An 18,371-nucleotide genomic window follows, 5' to 3' on the forward strand; every position below is an offset into this window, starting at 1 on the left:
ATTATTATTATTGGAAAGCTGTTAACCCATTTCATACTCACACATTAACAAAACACTGCCCTTTGCTCACACAGAGGAAAACAACACCCAACATCCTGGGCTCATCCATCATGCTTATTACTATTTACTTGATGTCTGGCTTGTGCTTTATAGGTACATAGAATATATGAGAACATATACATTTATATAAAATATATTTTTTACACTTGAAATCCAAATATAATTTTACATTACTCCAAAAATATGATAAGAGGAAGGCTGGACACCTGAGCAATTAAGTCTTGGGGAAATTATAACTTTCTGTCTCCATCCAATGCACAATCTATAATTTTGGGCTAAAGCCTCCAACACTGATTAGATTATGATTCCCTATGATCAGGGAGCACAACTGTCAGAACACTTGTAGTTTAAATTCTGGGAAAGAATTTTGAGATGAGACTTTCAACGGGGATTGAAACCCTGAAAGTTGCATGCTGCCCACAAAAAGCATTTTTCTCAGTGCCAAAGACCCTTCCCCCCACATTTCCCACATACTCCCATAGGTTTTGCAAATAAGGAAAGTGTACACCCATATATAATTCAAGGCACCATTCCCACCTATTTTCAAGAAGGAAAAATTGTGAAGTGTTTTCCCCCTAAAACAGGATGCTTTTTTTTTTTTGTTCCATTCCAGTTTCACATGAAGGGATTGGTGTGGCCCCCAGAGGCTTGGAACTAGACAAATTGCTTGCCCTAGCTCTCACATAAAGAGTAGTGAAGTGTATGCTAAGAATGGAAAAGGAAATTCTTACGAAAAGACCAAGGGACAAAATCCCTAAAGCAAGTGTTAGCAATATTAGACAGTCTCAGAGCCATTTTCCATCTCGCTGGGCCCTGGGGGACGAGTCCACCAGCTAAAACCAGAAGTGACTGGAAGGAAATGTCTGCTTCAAACAAACACAAAAAATGATTGGAGCTAAAACAGGGATGGGCTCTTGCTTTGGAAATGTGTGCCCTTTAAAAGCTTTGGGTGATACGATTTTGCCTTTTTTGTAAAAATAAACATGTTTAACTGACAAAGATTACATGCACCTACATTGGTAAAGCAATTTGGTCTCTTAGGGCCCTTCCAGACAGGTCCTATATCTAAGGATCTGATCCCAGGTTTTGTATTTCCTCTGTGTGGTCCCTATGAAATGCACACATATGGGTCTCCTGTGCTTATCTCTAGAAGCTCTAAGATACATTTTGGTGGAAGCCCCGCCCATTCTCTCCTTGATAGTATATATAGTCAGGGGCTACCACTCCAGTTCTCTTTTTCTGCCGCAGCAGCTAGGTACTTCTCTTTCGCTTGTGACTAGCTTGTATTTCTAATTTGATTAATTTCTAAATTTTGGACTTGACTCTGGACTGTTCTGACTACTCTTCTCCCTGTGATTTGGACTTGTCTCTCTCAGTGACTCCTCAGTTGATCTCAGTTGACATCATTGTGTACCCGTACATTGACAACTGGCTTTTGGTAGCCAATTCCAAGCAACAACTGTTATCTGACATTGACCTAACCTTATCTCTCCTTCAGGACCTTGGCCTTGTTGTCAACTGGGAGAAGTCCCACCTAGAACCTACCCAATCCATTCACTTCATTGGGACTGTCATCAACTCCATCCAAAAAAAGTCCTTCCTTCCAAAGGACCGCTTCAAAGCTTTGCAAACTGTCATCAAAAAAGTTCTAACATAGCCTCATGTTTGTGCCAGCCTTATACAATCTGTGCTAGGCCATATGGCCTCCACTACAGCAGTCACTCCGTTCATCAGGCTGCAAATGCGCCCCCTGCAGATGTGGTTTTTAAGTGTCTTTGATATGCTTCTCAACAGCCCAAAAACATACTATCTGTATCAACCACCATCCACAAGTCACTCTACTGGTGGACACAGTGATGCAATGTCCAGAGGTGAATGCCGTTTTGACGACAGCCAACCAAGACACTTACAACAGACTCCTCCCTATGGAGTTGGAGTGCGCACCTAGACACCCTAACAGTCCAGGATATGTGGTCCCTAACAGAAAGACACCACCATATCAACTACCTGGAGATGCTCGCCATAATGAGCGCACTCAGGTCATTTCTGGCTCCCCTGTCAGGTCATGTAGTTCATTTAACGGACAACACAACAAGCAAATTTTACATCAACAAGCAGGGAGGGACACAATCTTGCAGGTTGACCCAACTGACTCTACAAATCTGGGACTGGTGCATCTCTCAGGGGATAACAACAACAACACTTTATTTTTGTATCCCGCCACCATCTCCCCAAAAGGACTCGGGGCGGCTAACATGGGGCCAAGTCCATAAGACATAATGTAAACAAGAGAAAATATAAAACAAGACAATAAAAACAAGTAACAGCAGTATAAAACACAAACAAGTTCAGGCACAATTTTAACAAATACAAGGGATCCACCTTGTTCCTCTACACCAGGGGTCCCCAAACTTTTTAAGCCGAGGGCCGGTCCACAATCCTTCAGACTGTTGAGGGGCCGGATTATCATTTGAAAAAAAAAATACAAACAAATTCCGATACACACTGCATATGTCTTATTTGTAGTGCAAAAACAACAACAACAACAAGAACAATGAAAGAACAATACAATATTTAAAAATAAAAACAATTTTAACCAACATACATTTATCAGGATTTCAATGGGAAGTGTGGTCCTGCTTCTGGCCAATGAGATAGTCAAGTTAATTAGGGTTGTGGTTGTTGTTGTTGTTGTTGTGTGCCTTCAAGTCATTTCAGATTTTGGGTGAGCCTAAGTCTAGAATTTATTTATTATTTTTTTACTGCATTTATTTACTACATTTGTATCACACCCTTCTCACCCCAAAGGGGACTCAGAGTGGCTTACAAATGATATGTACATACAATATATTATATTATTAGCATAGCACAATATTAGCATTATATATTACTATATTGAACTATACCACTATACTGTAATATTATTAGTAATATTATATGTAATATAGAATATATAATTATTATTATAATATGGTATTATTATTAGAGTTATATTATATTATAAAACTGAGGGCGGGGGCCAGGTAAATGACCTCGGAGGGCCGCATCCGGCCCCCGGGCCTTAGTTTGGGGACCCCTGCTCTACACCTTCCAGGAAAAGAAAATTCCCTGGCAGTCTTCCTAAGCAGGACCCCCAATTTATGCCACGATTGGCGTGTCCACCCTCAAGTTCTGCAACCGATATTCCATCTTTGGGGCATTCCTCGTGTGGATCTCTTTGCCACAGCTCAGAACGCACAGTGCAACCAATTCTGGGCACGTCTTCCTCCAAACCAGACCTCGGGCTGCTTAGGAGATGTTTTTATTTATATGTGGACACAAGGGCTCATGTACACGTTTCCACCCATATTATTTTATTTATTTATTTGCTACATTTATATGCCGCACTTCTCACCCCAAAGGGAACTCAGAGCGGCTTACAAATTAAATTTACATACAATATTATATTAGCATAGTACAATATTGGTAATAAATTACTATATTGTACTGTATCAATATATTGTAATGTTATTAGTAATACCGCTAATAACATGGGTCTTGTCAAAACTACTCACAGACAACTCAGATGGCATACTGCTTACGCCCTGGTGGCCTTGCCAACCATGATTCAAACCACTTCTCCAGATCTCATTCAATGAATTTTGCCACCTCATTTACAGCCTGGACTTCCTCACAACCCAAGGTGGACAAGTCCAGCACCCAGATGCCTGCTCCGTGCACTTAACAGCATGGAGAATACGAGCGAGGTAGACCTCTCTCACTCTGTTAAATCTATCATCCAAGCCACTCACAAACTTTCGACACAAAAATCTTATGTCTAAAAGTGGCAATGCTTCTCTGCCTATGTGAAACAGACGGGTGCTGATCCTTCGTCAGCCTCCACCCCGATGATTCTTGACTTCCTGATGTCACTTTCCAATAAAGGACTATCCATCTCCTCCCTAAAGTGCTACCGAGTGGCCATATCATGGTACCAACAAAAGAATGGTCACCCTTCCTGTTTTGCCAACCCACTAATTTGGCTGTTCTTGAAAGGGCACAGAAACATCTACCCTCCGACACGCCCACCAGCCCTGGCTTGGAGTCTTGAGCTGGTACTATCTCAACAATCCAAGCCTCCATTTGAACCTCTGGCGATGATCAACCTACAATACTTGTCATGGACGATGGCATCCCGAATTGCTATTACATCAGCAAGGAGAGCCAGTGAAATGTGCACACTCTGGGCGGATGAGCCTAATCTCCGCTTCCATAAGGATAAGGATAAGGCAGTCCTCCGTACCGACGTCGCCTTTCTGCCTAAGGTTGTCTCACATTTCCATCTGTCCCAGTGCATTGTGTTACCAGCCTTCTTCCAGAACCCTACTACCCTGCTGGAACAATCCTTGCATACTCTGGATGTTAGATGAGCTCTCGCCTTCTATGTCAATAGAACTCACCCTCATAGAAAATCATCACAGCTTTTCTTTAAATATTACCAGGACACTCTGGGTCTATGACTCACACTCCAACGCTTATCATCTTGTATCGTCGCCACTATCTACCTGGCCTACCATCTGTCAGGCCGTGATCCTCCTACCATGTTAATAGCCCACTCAATGAGATCGGTGGTCACATCCCAGGCCTTTCTCAAAGGAGTACTCCTGGAGGATATCTGCCATGCAGCTTCTTGGGCCACACCAACCACCTTCGTGATCCACTACAAGGTGGATGTCTTATCCAGAAAGGATGCTGCCTTCGGCAGAGTAGTGCTGTTTTCCTGTGTGGCATGACACCCACCTATCAAAGTTAATAGCCCACTAGTCACCCATATGTGTGCATTTCACAGGGACCATGCAGAGGAAGAATGGGTTGCTTGCCTGTAGCCATGTTTTCTCTAGGGGTTACCTGTGAAATTCCCGTCCATCCTCTCCTGCTTTTTTCAAGTGCCAGTATCTTCCATGCATATAGCTTATACATCACAGATCACATATCTTGCTCCTCAAGACTACTCTGCAGAACCTGAAAACTGTGCTTATCTGCACTCATTATTAGCACATATGCATAAGAAGCTGGTTTAACTGAGAATACACTGTAACTGTTTAGCTATCTTGCTAGTAGGGTTACAGATTTTCCTTCCTCACTGGAAACAGTGAGGTCAAACACATCTCATATTTGTGTGGCCTTCTTCTGCAGACAAAGTGCATGCTTCACTCTGGGAGACCTCAACCTCTGGGGTTTCACACGGTTGTAGACTGATGGAGTTCCAAGCTTGCTCACTGACTGTCAAGGAACGGCTGACTTCCCATAATGTGTGTTTCACCAATTCTGAAAAAGTGACACTGGGACAGAACTGGAGCTTTTTGCTGAGCAGGACATAAAGAATGGGGTTCAAGCAGCTATTGATAAAAGCAAAGCCAACAGAAAGAGGAATGGCATCCCGAAACAAGTCATGGAAGTAGTCACTGTGATGAGCTGAAAGTTCAAGAATGCTAAACAAATGGTAAGGAGTCCAGCAAATGAAGAAAACCACCACAACAACCAAAATGGTCCAGAAGAGCCTACTGGAAGTCAATACGGCTCTCTTCTTCACCTGGATGACCAGAAGAGAGTAACAAATTATCATGGTTAAAAGGGGAAAGAGATAGCCACAGATGAACCGCATCCAGGTCAGAACATGGTGCCGGAGCACAATGAGATCAAGGTCATTTGGGTGAAAGTTATTGTAGCAAATTGTGATGTTGTTGGGTAGTGAAAGCGTGTCTCGAAAATACAGTGCTGGGCTGCCAATGAGCGCAGCCAAAATCCAGATAGCAAAAATCAGAAGTAGAGTGTTCTTGAGAGTGCGGTGCCTATATGAGAAAGCTGGGTGGACCAAGTGGATATACCGGTCAAGGCTGATGGCCGTCAAAAAGAAGACGCTGGCAAACATGTTGAACAGAGCAATGAAGGAGTTTGCTTTGCATAGCCACTTTCCAAAGGGCCAGTGGAAGCCCAAGGCCATGTATGCAATGTAAAGGGGCAGGAATAAGACAAAGATTAAATCTGCAATAGCCAGGTTGAGGAACCAGAGGGAAGTGACAGTCTTGTCCCATTTAAAGCCCATGATCCAGATGACTAGAGCATTGCCAGGAACTCCAAGAAGGAAAGCCACACTGTGAAGCACAAGTGAAGTAATTTGGGCACCACTGAAGTAGAACTCAGGAGCCTCATCTTCGTCGTAGTTCTCAAAGTATTCAGTGAAGTTATCTTCAAGCGACATGATGCCAACGTTCCTGGTTGAATCCTGGGAGAATGCAGAACTGGAGGGGGATAGGAAGGAAATCACAGGAAAAAGTGAGATCATCAAAACAAATTCTAATAGAATGATACTTGGCAAAGCGATTTTATAGCAACCTGCAGGCACCTCTCTGCCTTCATTCTCAGGCCAATGGTTCAGTCAGGCATACTTCAATGTCTCTATAAAAACAATTATACATGATGATGAAACTATTTTGAATGCTATGATATGAAAAGGTGCCAATGTACACATTTTACATAAACAGGGTTGTGCAGGACCCCCATTTAAGGTGATGGTATCTAAGGCTTTGCCTAAAAGTTGCACTAAGTATTGCAGCAAGAATTTGGGGCCCATCAATACTGCAAAATTACATTTCTATGGTTCTATGTTAACTGCCATGATAACATCCTGTGGAATCCTGGGATAAGCCATCGAGAGCAGAACCTTTAGGATTCTCAGTCAGAGAAGTCTCCTCTGGTACTTCCAACAAAACTACAAGTCCCAGGAGGATTTCATTGGACACAGCCATGGCAGTCAAAGTGGAACCATAATGCTATCATGATTCCTTGTTTGAATTTATTTATTTATTTATTTACAGTATTTATATTCCGCCCTAAGCATTCAGAAGGTCCAATCAGGACAGAGATGGGCATGAAAGCCAAAACAAAGGTCTTTATTCTTCTTGGACAGAAAGGATACCAACAGAGCTAGAGCTAACATACCCAGACTGTGAACACATGTACATTTGACAGAAAGAAGAAGCAATAACAGAACAACTGAAATTTCAACACTGGTTTTTCATTGGCCCTGGAGGGTACTGACTAGGATCTGCAGTCTCATTGGAGAAGGCATGAGTCTGCCTCTGCCTCTTAGCCAGTCAGGGGTGAGGTGGGAAATTTAATTAATTATCATTTCTCTGTTTTCTGGCTGCTGATGATTCTCCCTGTCATGGCATGTATGGAGGACAGAATAAGAGGAAACAGATGCTAATGATGGTAGCTTTTCCAGTATGGATGAGGACAAAGCTCTGTGCTGGTGAAACAATGGATGTTAATCAACCTGAATAGTCCCCAGGAAGAGCACAAAAGAGGGCATTGGACATCTTTTGTGACCGCTGGTATGCTCCATTGTTAGGTGTGTGGACTAATTGTTAGGGAATTATGGTGTTGTGGGGCATTGTTCCCTGGAGTTCAAGGTGTGGTGAAGCAACATTCCAATGAAATTAATGGAAGGTTCCTTTTTTTCATGTCAGGAGCGACTTGAGAAACTGCAAGTTGCTTTTAGTGTGAGATAATTGGCTGTCTGCAAGGACTTTGCCCAGGGGACACCCAGATGTTTTGAAGTTTTTACCATCCTTGCAGGAGGCTTCTCTCATGTCCCTGCATGGAGTTGGAGCTGATAGAGGGAGCTCATCCGAACTCTCCCTAGGTTGGAAATAAGAAATGACTGTGTGGCTGGCTATATTTTCCAATTCCAATTCATATATTTTATATAATTCACACTGTTGGGGGAGGTCTTAATTTCTCAATAAATCTGGGAGCAAACCCCAGTGGATTTCAAAGCCTCACTATACTTTGATTCCTTAAATTATCTGATTTTGATCAAATGAGTTTTTGTATACTGTTCTGCATATCCTTTTTAGAAAAGGTGGAAATGGAGAATTAAATATTTGAAAATGAGATAATACAAATGGAAAAATTTAAAGGATAACAAACTTTCTTACATATAAAGTTGACTTAGAAACTTAGATTCTTTTACTGGTCAAAAGTGTGAGCTAGCAGTCATGGCAGATAGTTTTCCTGCAAATACCTGAAACAGAATTCAAAGGCAAAGTCAAGGATCAATGTGTAGACTTGCACAGAAAAAAACAAAGTTGATTTTGGGAGGTAGTAAAGCACAAATCTATATATATAAAAATGCAATGTGCGTTTTTCTCATGGAGTAAAAAACAAAACCACTGAACCAAATCACACCAAATTTGGCCACAAAAGACATAGCCATCCAATCTATGTCTTTCAATTAAAAAAAACCTTTTAAAAAGTCCAAATTATAGAGGAAAAGCCATTTTCTCCCTGGCTGCCAGTCAGAAAGGTAGACCCTGTTGCCTTTAGGCCCTGCCACCTTCATGTCCTAGTAACCTCCTCAGCCACAGTGGCACCCAAGGCACAGGCAGAGTTGACTTGGATCTCATCCACATTGCCTATAAAATACAGATTATCTGATTTGAACTGGATTATATGGCAGTGTAGACTCAAGGCCCTTCCACACAATTATATAACTCAGAATGCCAAGGCACGTATTCCACAGTATCTGCTTTGAACTGGATTATCTTGGGTCCACACTGCCATATAACCCAGTTCAGTCTGGATTTTATACAGCTGTGTAGAAGGGGCCACATAGGATCCAGTTCTAAGCAGATAATATAAGATTATAAATATAATATATAATAATTACTGTGGTATAGTAATACAGAACAATATAATCTCTAAAATCAGGACAGTAAATAAAGAGCAACACCCTGAAAGTAGGGAAATTGGGAATTCCAGAAAGGAAACCATCAGGGCCAGCTAACTCCTCCCAACAAAGGATTCCCTAAGGCAGGAAGCAGCCAGGCTTTGAAACTGCAAGGCCATTAAATGCTAATCAAGATGTGAGTCAGGAGAAGACCAAACCACAGACCACTTACTACAATGCAGTCTGAGCCCTGCCACATGTACAATGGAGGAGTTTCTTACAGCGACACCAGAGACACTCGAAGTGGCCAGCTTCTGGTCAAAGGAAATGTAGTATAATGACAAACTTTGTTTGTGTGTTTTTAAAATACATTATAACTGTATTTATATCAATTTGCTTCTGACACGATCTCTCTCTTAAAATTAGCCTTCTCAAATTCCTCTTTGTCCTATGAGAAAAAAGATACTGTATAGGCAAAAGCAACATAGATACCTTTCTGCACCTTTCCCTAGAAACAACTTGGTAGAGGTTTTTGGTTCTAACTGCGTCAGAAATCAAGAGCTCCTTCATACTACACAAATATAGCACTATAATTATATTTAACAGTCATGGTCCCACCCAATGGCAACCTTAGTTTGGTAGTTGAGGGAGGAGTCCTTAAAGCAGTGGTTCTCAACCTGTGGCTCCCCAAATGTTTTTGGCCTTCACCTTCCAGAAATGCCTGCCAGTTTACCAGCTGTTAGGATTTCTGGGAGTTGAATGACAAAACATCTGGGGACCCCAGGTTGAGAACCACTGCCTTAGAGTCTTTCTCCAATTCCTTACTAAACTACATATCTCATGATTCCATAGACGGTAGTCATGACAGTTAAATTTTGTATCAAATTTTGCAAATTCTCTCTTTGTTTGAATACATGCACATGGTATATCCACTCACAATTAAACTATAGAAGTTAGACAATAAAACAGACATTCTAAGCATATCAGAAATTTGCACCAAATACACAATGCAGAAACAAACTGGAATTTAAATATCTATTGACAAAATAATATCCCTTTGTGGTGACATAAACAGTGAGCAGTTGAAAAGACGGGTGCAATGAAGTCATCAGAAACTGTATATTATTATCCAGACAGAGTCCACAAGGTGTCCTAGATAAAAAGCAAAGGCTGTATCTCAAGTATAAATGTGGCATCTTGAGAAGAGTATGATAACATGGCAAGGTTTCAAGCCAAAAGAAGCTTTTGAGATTTCATGCATCTTATTTGAGCACTTCAGAAATACACTAATAAAAAAATCCACATGCCGCTCAGCCTCATTAGTTTTAATTAACTTCACTGCTAACTAAATCAAAACATGCAATGCAAATGCATTTGGAACAGCATGTGCCAAGAGTGACTTGTGCATAAAGGAATAATTGATGGGAAATTTTTGCAAATTAATCTTAGGAACTTTGATAATAACACTCAGCTTGAAACATTAGCATCTTCATTCTGTTCACGATGGAAGAACGTAGGGAGGACTTAACACTAGTCTCTATACTGACACAAATTTCTGTGTTCAGGTGTCATGCACAAAGCTTGCATTGGTAATTACATGTATACCTCAGTTATGTGTCCTTGGGCATTATAGACACACACACCAGAAAATTAATTTTAAAATGGGCATCCCATCATTTAAAATGAGCTGGACACCTACTCTCCCCAACTCATATGCTTCTTTAATTTCTGTATCTAATAAATTAATGTGTGTTTGACTTATCACACAGCTAAGGGATGACTCCTCCCAATCTATCCAATGTTCCCTTATGTTGCTGTCTTCCTTTTTTTTTTTTTTGTTGCAGTCTTGTGCAACCATCCCAATGGAGAAGTGTAACGTAAGCAAGAGGTATCCAGTGTCAAAATAGTCCAGGGTCAAGAAGGTCATAAATCAGAGAGATAGGGCTCTAAGGAGTCCTGCTAGTGGAGTCATTAAATAACTCAAGAGTTGTGAAACTTTTAAGCATACTTGCACATGCCAAGTGGAAGCTGAAGTTGTATTCAGCAAAGTGGCTTGGGAATGCAGTCTTCTGATGTTGGAAGCATGCTTAGCCAGTGCTCTGATCCCAGGCAATATTTAGGAAGAGTTTTATTCCTTGGTGCCTCTTGATAGCTTGGCTTCAGAAGATTATTTGAGACAGACCCCTGATTCTCCAGCTTTCTGTGTGTGTGTGTGTGTGTGTTGGGGGGGGGGGGGGATCGACCTCTAGCTCCCCTTCCTGTTCTGGACCTAACCTCAATTATTCAACTCCAAAGGTAGGCCTGCTTTCTCATCACTGAAAGAAAACACTCCAGAAAAACATGACAGTGTGTCTGCCTGCAATAGGCATAGTAAGCAGCAGGTAAAAAGGTAAAGGCTTTGCCCTGACGTTAAGTCTAGTTGTGTCCGACTCTGGGGGTTGGTGCTCAACTCCATTTCTAAGCCAAAGAGCCACCGTTGTCTGTAGACACCTCTATGGTCATGTGGCCAGCATGACTGCATGGAGCGCCATTACCTTCCCACCAGAGCGATACCTATTGATCTACTCACATTTATATTTTTTCGAACTGCTAGGTTGGCAAAAGCTGGAGCTGACAGTAGGAGTTCACTCTGCTCCCTGGATTCGAACCATCAACCTTTCGGTCAGCAAGTTCAGCAGCTTAGTGGTCTAAACCACTGCGCCACGGGGGGCTCCTTTGTAAGCAGCAGCTTCCTCCAGAATATCTTAGGATCTTGTCAGGTGCAAGATTCCCCCCCCCCCCCATTTCTACACACTTTTAAAACATTTTAAAGATGGAATCCCACGGAGCCATCATATGACACAAAACTAGTTCTGCCAGTTGTCTGTGAGACTCAGTCATAAAAGTGTGTTTAAAGTGTGTAGAAATAGATGTTTTTGGAGATGGGGAGCAATAATCTTCAGAGCTCCCGATATGTTCAAAAACAGATAAAGGTGCTTATTTTAAGGTAGGATGGAAACTGTCAGATTCCCCCATATTAGAGAGTTGTAGTGATATTAAAGAACGGACATTCCTGTGGATATGTTTCAGTGGTCCCTTTCTCACCAGTAATCCTCTTGCATGAAACTTCTACAGTAATTTTCTAAATATAATATTCTTCAGGAATTGCGGCATTTTGATATATTACCAATTTGGTGTAGCTATATTTTCCCCCTTTTTCAGACCTAGTTTTTGGGCTTCCACAATTCTAAAGTTACTTCTTTCTTGATTAAAAAAATAAAGTAGTATAAGCAGGGAGTACACTTGCCCATGTCATAGCTCAGAATGTGGAGGATTACTGTAGAAACAGGCAGTACAGTAATGTGTGATGGCGATAAACGAATAATAATTTTTTCTAAAAAACAGAAAGTCATGAAACGCTATGATAAGAAGATGGTTCCCCCACTTTATGCTCCTGATGAGATGAAGTGCTTGCTCAGCGTATATGAAATACAAAAGGGGGAAAGTAAGTCTTCCCAAGCAGCTCCTCCTCTCCCAGTATATTGGAAAAAGAGACCATAGTTCTATATGTTTAGCCATTAAAATAATAATCATAAGAAAGGGGGAGGTAGTGAAAGAAAAAAACTGTCCCTAGATGCATTTCTAGTAAGTTAAAATGTTTTTGTTTATTTATGCAAGGCCCACTTCAGTTGGCTGTTTCCAGAAATGTATTTAACTTTTTTTGTGGTGGTGTAGAAACTCTCTTTATTTTTCCTGTCTTATTTCTGCCTCTGGCACCAAAGTTTTTGTTAAAGAAGTAATGGCCAGGAACACATCTACTTGGTTACTGAGGTGCCCGTAACACCCCATAACAAGTTTATCCAGCTATGTATTTCTCCTTTCTTGGTTTCTCCTAACCATCAACAAAACTCAAGAACAAGCCCTTATGCTTCTTCTAGTCAATTCAGAGATGAAATCTTCAAAGTCAGACTTTAATATTAAGTTAACAAGTTTATGTTCAACTTGGATTGTGTAGGTAGGTGCATCCACGCAAACATAACATTAAAAACATATTTTTGTTCAATGATCAAGATCTAAGCATGTAATCCCTCTCTTGGGGAGGTGTACTTTGCAGAAATAACATTACCACCCATATGAGTCATTAAAATATACTATAAACATGAAGAAATCACCTAAACAGCTGCAATTATGAGTAATTTCAAATTTGGAAGAGTCTTCAGTGGGCAGAAGGCAAAGGGTTCAGTTAGTTTTAACCAGAGATGCACTTGTCTATTATTGAGGAGCTCAGTCTTGCTTCTGTAAACCAATTGACATTGGTAATGTAACAAGTAAAAGCTTGAATGTACAATACATTCTCTGGTTGTACATCCCCTGGATGCCTGAAACTGTCAATAATATAGTGAACCCTATATTTTGACTGCACTTGGGCTGGTAGCATACCATAAAATCATCCTGGAGGATCTAGAAGGCCAATAAACAATCCTTCAATTTCTATACATTTTAAAGACAAAGTACCACAGGCAAACAGTCATTAAAGTGTATATAAATGGAAGGGATTCTGTGTCTGACAAGGTCCCTAGTGAATGTTTTAGACCAGTGGTTCCCAACCTTTTTTTGGAACAGAGACCAGGGACCACCTTGACCAGGGACCACTGTCCAACATTAGTACCAAAAAGGTTACGAATCAGTTTTTGGTCAATTTTAGATTTGATTCAGAAAACTGCATTGGATAGACCACATCAGCTCTACTTTCTGATACAGAACATATGCCATCCAGTAGTCGCCATCTGCTAGCCCACAGAAAACCATATTTAATAAGCCTTGGCACTCTCGTTGTAGTAACGGTAAGTCCACAGATCATATTTTAGTTCTTGTGGTCCATGGATCACAGGTTGGGAACCACTGTTTTAGATATTACTTCTGCAGCGTGCATAGTGTTTACAGTAGATGCTGCAGAAGATGTCTCAGCTGTACTTCATAAAAAGGAAAATCAATCTGTTTAGCAAACATTGCAAATGTTGATTTGTTTTCAGTAAATGTTTGGTTTTTATACTCATTTTATACACTTGGGGCCACTTAAAAACGCCTGAATCCCTGCACTAATGTCCAGCTTCAGTGATGTGTCCTCCTCCAAACCAGAATCAGGCAACAACAATTGCCCCTTTAATGAGGAGGACAGCCAACATATTCAGTGAAGATGCTTTATCAGATACCTCATCAGATAGGAGTGAATTTTGCAGCATGAGTCAGTTTGCCTTCACTTTTGCGACAGAGCCTGCTCGCTCCCATCCCATGACACACTGCAACTTCAGATGGGGCTCCATTGTAAAAGGGAAGTTCAACCGGTGCATGCCGCCACAGTGGCAACACAAGAGGACTCCCATGTTACACTGACTTCAACACGGGGAAGCCAGGCGGCCGACACTTCCCTCCATGGGATGGGGAAACTGGTGAGTTAGGTGATGCGGGGCATGGGGGAATGGGTTCCCCACATCTCCTGATGGGCATTGCTGGAATAGCTAAGATCTGTGGTGATTTCAGCGACACGTTTGATGAGGTCATTAGTCTTAGCTTCATTATCCCAGAGAAGAGATATTTGGAGTCAAGAATTTGTCCAAATGGCAGAGACTAAGCTTCTTTGGTAGCAGATCTCATTCTAGCCACTATAACACCATGTTACTATAACACTGTAAGCTTTTGATATTAGGCATGCCTGCTTAGGGGCAAGCCTCACTGGGATCAGTGACATGCAGTGGATTTTAATCAAATTCATAACCTAATTTGCTTAAAAGGTCTTATTGATATCAGAAAGTTTTTTAACTAAGTTATAGAAAATTCAATAAAAGCCTGGTGCTATTGACATATAATCCCAGACGGAAAAGGTCATCACAAAAGGAAAGGACTTCTAGAACTTGGAAGAGGTCCAAGAGTTGGCAAGGATTCAAGAACATCAAGATGCTTTCTGGGTTTCAGCGAACACTGTGTCTTATTTCTACATCCCAAGGGCTTGTGGTTGGGATTCAACATGTTTTAAAGCCCAAACGGCGAAAGCAAAACGCGGGAATTCAGCCGTGCATGAATCCCTCCCTGATAATTCACCCTAAGATACTTTTTATAACAAACTTTTGTAACACAAGGCTCCCACCCAGAATGTGAAATAAAATAGGCTAGATCTGCACACAGCACGAATATACAAATTTCCTCTTATATTGATTTATGCTGACAGTCTGTGGAAGATTTGTCATTTTCCCAAAAAAGAAGTGCAGAAGTAAACTCCTGATGTATATACCGTATATTTCCACGCCATGCCCACCCCACTCGATATAAATGTTTTCCTTGTTCAAAGTATTGTGACAAAACTAAAAGAACCCCTGCAAATATTTTTTCAGAAGAGAAACAGAAGAGTAGGTACCTGTTTCCTCTCAAAATTATGGTACTTTTCCGGAAAATTAAGTTCCTTTTAAGCTGTTGCACTACAGAGTGTGGTGATACGTTACAGACTCATGGAATACACTCAAGTGCAGTTGATGAACTGGACTATATTCAACCAAACCTTCTATCATAAAACATTGTTCTGTCTTCAAGACTTTTTTAGTTTTGTTTAAATTTAAAATATATATGGAGTACCAACACGATGCTTTCCACTAATCCTTTCTTACTAATATCAATTTGGAAAAAAAAAGACTTTTGCCTGGTATGAACCAGCTAAAGAAAAAGAGTTTTTATTATATACAAATAATCATACCTTCTTTTATGTTAATTTCTTGACAAATCAAAACAAGGTTATAAATTCCTGTTAATATCCCCATCCTTTAGAAAAAATGCCACTTTGGACCTTTTTTCAAGGGCTTCATTCTGCAGAATGCTAAGAATTAAAGGCTGATTGTGTGGTGGAAGCTCCTTCATTGGAAGCTTTTAAACATATACCAGATGGCCATCTGTCAGGGGCGCTTTGATTGTGCTTTTCCTGCATGGCAGGGGTTGGACTAGATGGTCCATGTGGTCTTTTCCAACTCTATGATTCTATGTTTGATTTCCCATATTTGGAAGTAGTTTTTTTTCCAAAAATTATCTGTAACACTATCAAACTCATAATTATACAATGTGAGTATAGCCTTGAGTATATAGGCTTCCCTGTCTTTTTTAAACAACAAATACACCTTCCTTGGCCAATAGGGTGCTTAAGATGCTGATTCATAATTCCCAAAAAAAGAATTCCTATAATGACTCAAAATAAAGTGGCAGCCTCGTCATTGTGGACAGCAGAATGTGGGGAAAGCGGATTTTAGCCAAAGGGCACAATTCCAACATAAATAAAGAAGGACCACAAAAATGGTTAATTTAGACCAATAAAAACTTAGGCGAGAATCTTTAGGATGACACTATGAAATAAAAAAAAATGGAAGACACATTTGTTCCTGGTTTGGAAATGTCATTTCCTGTTTAATTGTGTAGGACTTACTTTGAAAGTAGTTGTTTTACTCCGGAAACTTCATTTTTGTGGCTGCCACAAACTATGTTGAATTGGTTGAGACTCTATCAGATATTATTGAAAAACTATAGCAGAATGTGCTGCAGGATGTCCAGTAAAAACAAAGTTTTGCAATTCAATAAACTTTTCCCATGTTTTTATGATAGACCTAATTAAGAAATGACATTTATAATTCAGGAACAAAAATAATGTTACATAGTGTAATCTATCTAGTTACATAGTGTAACAGCATAAGAGATAGGAATGGTGGAGATATCTGTCATTCAGATGTTTGGTTGAAGTAGTATACAGAATGGAGAAAGACTGAAGCCAACATTATGCCATAGAGATGATGATGGAGCTAAAAAAATGTTTGGAAGTGGGAGAGGCAGGCACTGGGGAGAAAGCCTTTGGTTGGCAGCCAGAGCCTGGGTGGGGGCCTAAGGCTGAGTTCAGGGACAAGCATGATGGATGGAGTGGGAACTGAAGTTTATCACTGCTAATGCCAATTCCCTTTGTTGGTTTTTTCCACCCCTCTGGGCTTTGATTATTTAACCACAAGCATGACCTAGATATGCTGTGAAGGTTGTGAAATTCCATTTTATCAGGGCAGACCTGGGACACTTTGCTGTCTTGGGGAGAACAGCATATGGCATCTCCCAGCACAAGGCAATGCGAAGAGTGCCCAGCGTCTGCCAAGGCTCTGTCACAGGAGGCAGAACATCCCACAGTCTTCTCTCAGCACTCCCTGGCAGTAAAAAATGCAGTGACAACTAGATAAATAATAAGTGCTTGGTTGCCTTTTCACAATAGATAAAATCTGTTGACTGAAGTAGCTGCCTCATTATTCCAAATAGTTGAGTTGGCCCTATTACTATTCCTCCTCAATCCCTTTGCCTTTGCAAATGTCCTTTTAAATCGATGTATTGTTTGATCTCTTGGATTAGGACTAGGAGAAAGCAGCAAGTCCTCCATTCTACAACCGTAAACATGTAAAAAACTAGAGACTGTGTGTGCATGCCTTCAAATCACCTATCAACTTATTGCAAATCCATTAACTCCATAGGGTTTCCTTAAGCAATAAGTACTCACAGGTGGTCTTTTGTTTACTTCCTCTGAAATACAGCCTTCAAAACACAGCCTAAAGCCAGGTTTCGTTCTTATTGTGCCTTCATGTAATTTCAGACTTATAGCCACCCTTACAATGAACCTATGTCTATTGGACATTCCATAACCTATTGCAAAACATAATTTATTGCATAAGCTACTGGAACATCACTGCACCCAGTCTATGGGCACATATCCTTTTGGCAAATGTGAATCTCCATGAATACGACGTGGAGACCACCTTTGGAAAACAAAAGAAAATCAAGAAAAGCATGACCTTGTTAGAAGTCAACTCTTTTAACAAGTGATATTCACAAGCATTCATGTAATATCACCCAGGTAACTTCAGTTGTTAGACTGAAGAACCACATTGGCATGTTTTCGAACTGCTAAATTGGCAGAAGCTGGAGCTAACAGCGGGCGCTCACTCCTCTCCTGGGATTTGAACCTGGGACCTTTCAGTCTGCAACTTCAGCAGCTCAGTGCTTTAACACACTTCACCACCGGGATTCACAAAAGTTATACACTCCCTTTAAACCTCTTAGCTAAAATACGCACTCAGAGATAAAAACAAGTAACATATATTGTATTAATTCACTATACAGGCATATTTCTTAATAAAGTTCAGTTACAGATAGGATAGTTCTTCTCTCTGTGTTGAGAACACAGGGTTTCAGTCTTTATCAATAATCCACAGTATTTAGTACAGCTGTACTCACTGAAGTCCATAAGCAAATATCGAAGTCTCTAATCTGACTTTTCCAATGAAGTCCAAACAGCAACTTGTATGCATTCACTTCTTCTAAGGTCTGATGCAAGACTTGAAGTCCATACAGATACTTCTCCATTGAAGTCCAAACAGATACTGAATACAAAATGGAGTCTTGAGTCTGCACATGCTCAGTATAATCACATGTCTATAACTCCTCCCACACAAAGGGTTAAAATGGCAAATCAACATACACATAGAATACAGGTTACCAAATATACACATTAACAAACAAATAGTAAGTGGCTTGGAAAGTTGCTATTTCCAACAAT

General features: G+C 40.6%; 1 protein-coding gene across 2 annotated transcripts in view; it reads right to left on the minus strand.

The window, feature by feature from the left end:
* Window positions 1-108: 108 nt before the first annotated feature.
* Window positions 109-18,371, minus strand: part of cmklr2 (chemerin chemokine-like receptor 2) — a 30,824-nt gene continuing 12,561 nt past the window's right edge. For both annotated transcript variants that reach the window (XM_008114938.2, XM_016995149.2), the window contains 2 exons: window positions 8,043-8,128; window positions 109-6,341 (listed from right to left, as the gene is read on the minus strand). In XM_008114938.2, coding sequence (XP_008113145.1) covers window positions 5,198-6,301 — 1,104 coding nt within the window. In that variant the 5' untranslated portion in view covers window positions 6,302-6,341; window positions 8,043-8,128 and the 3' untranslated portion in view covers window positions 109-5,197. The remainder of the gene's footprint in view (window positions 6,342-8,042; window positions 8,129-18,371) is intronic.

This window comes from Anolis carolinensis, chromosome 1 (assembly GCF_035594765.1).
Source record: "Anolis carolinensis isolate JA03-04 chromosome 1, rAnoCar3.1.pri, whole genome shotgun sequence".
NCBI lineage: Eukaryota > Metazoa > Chordata > Lepidosauria > Squamata > Dactyloidae > Anolis > Anolis carolinensis.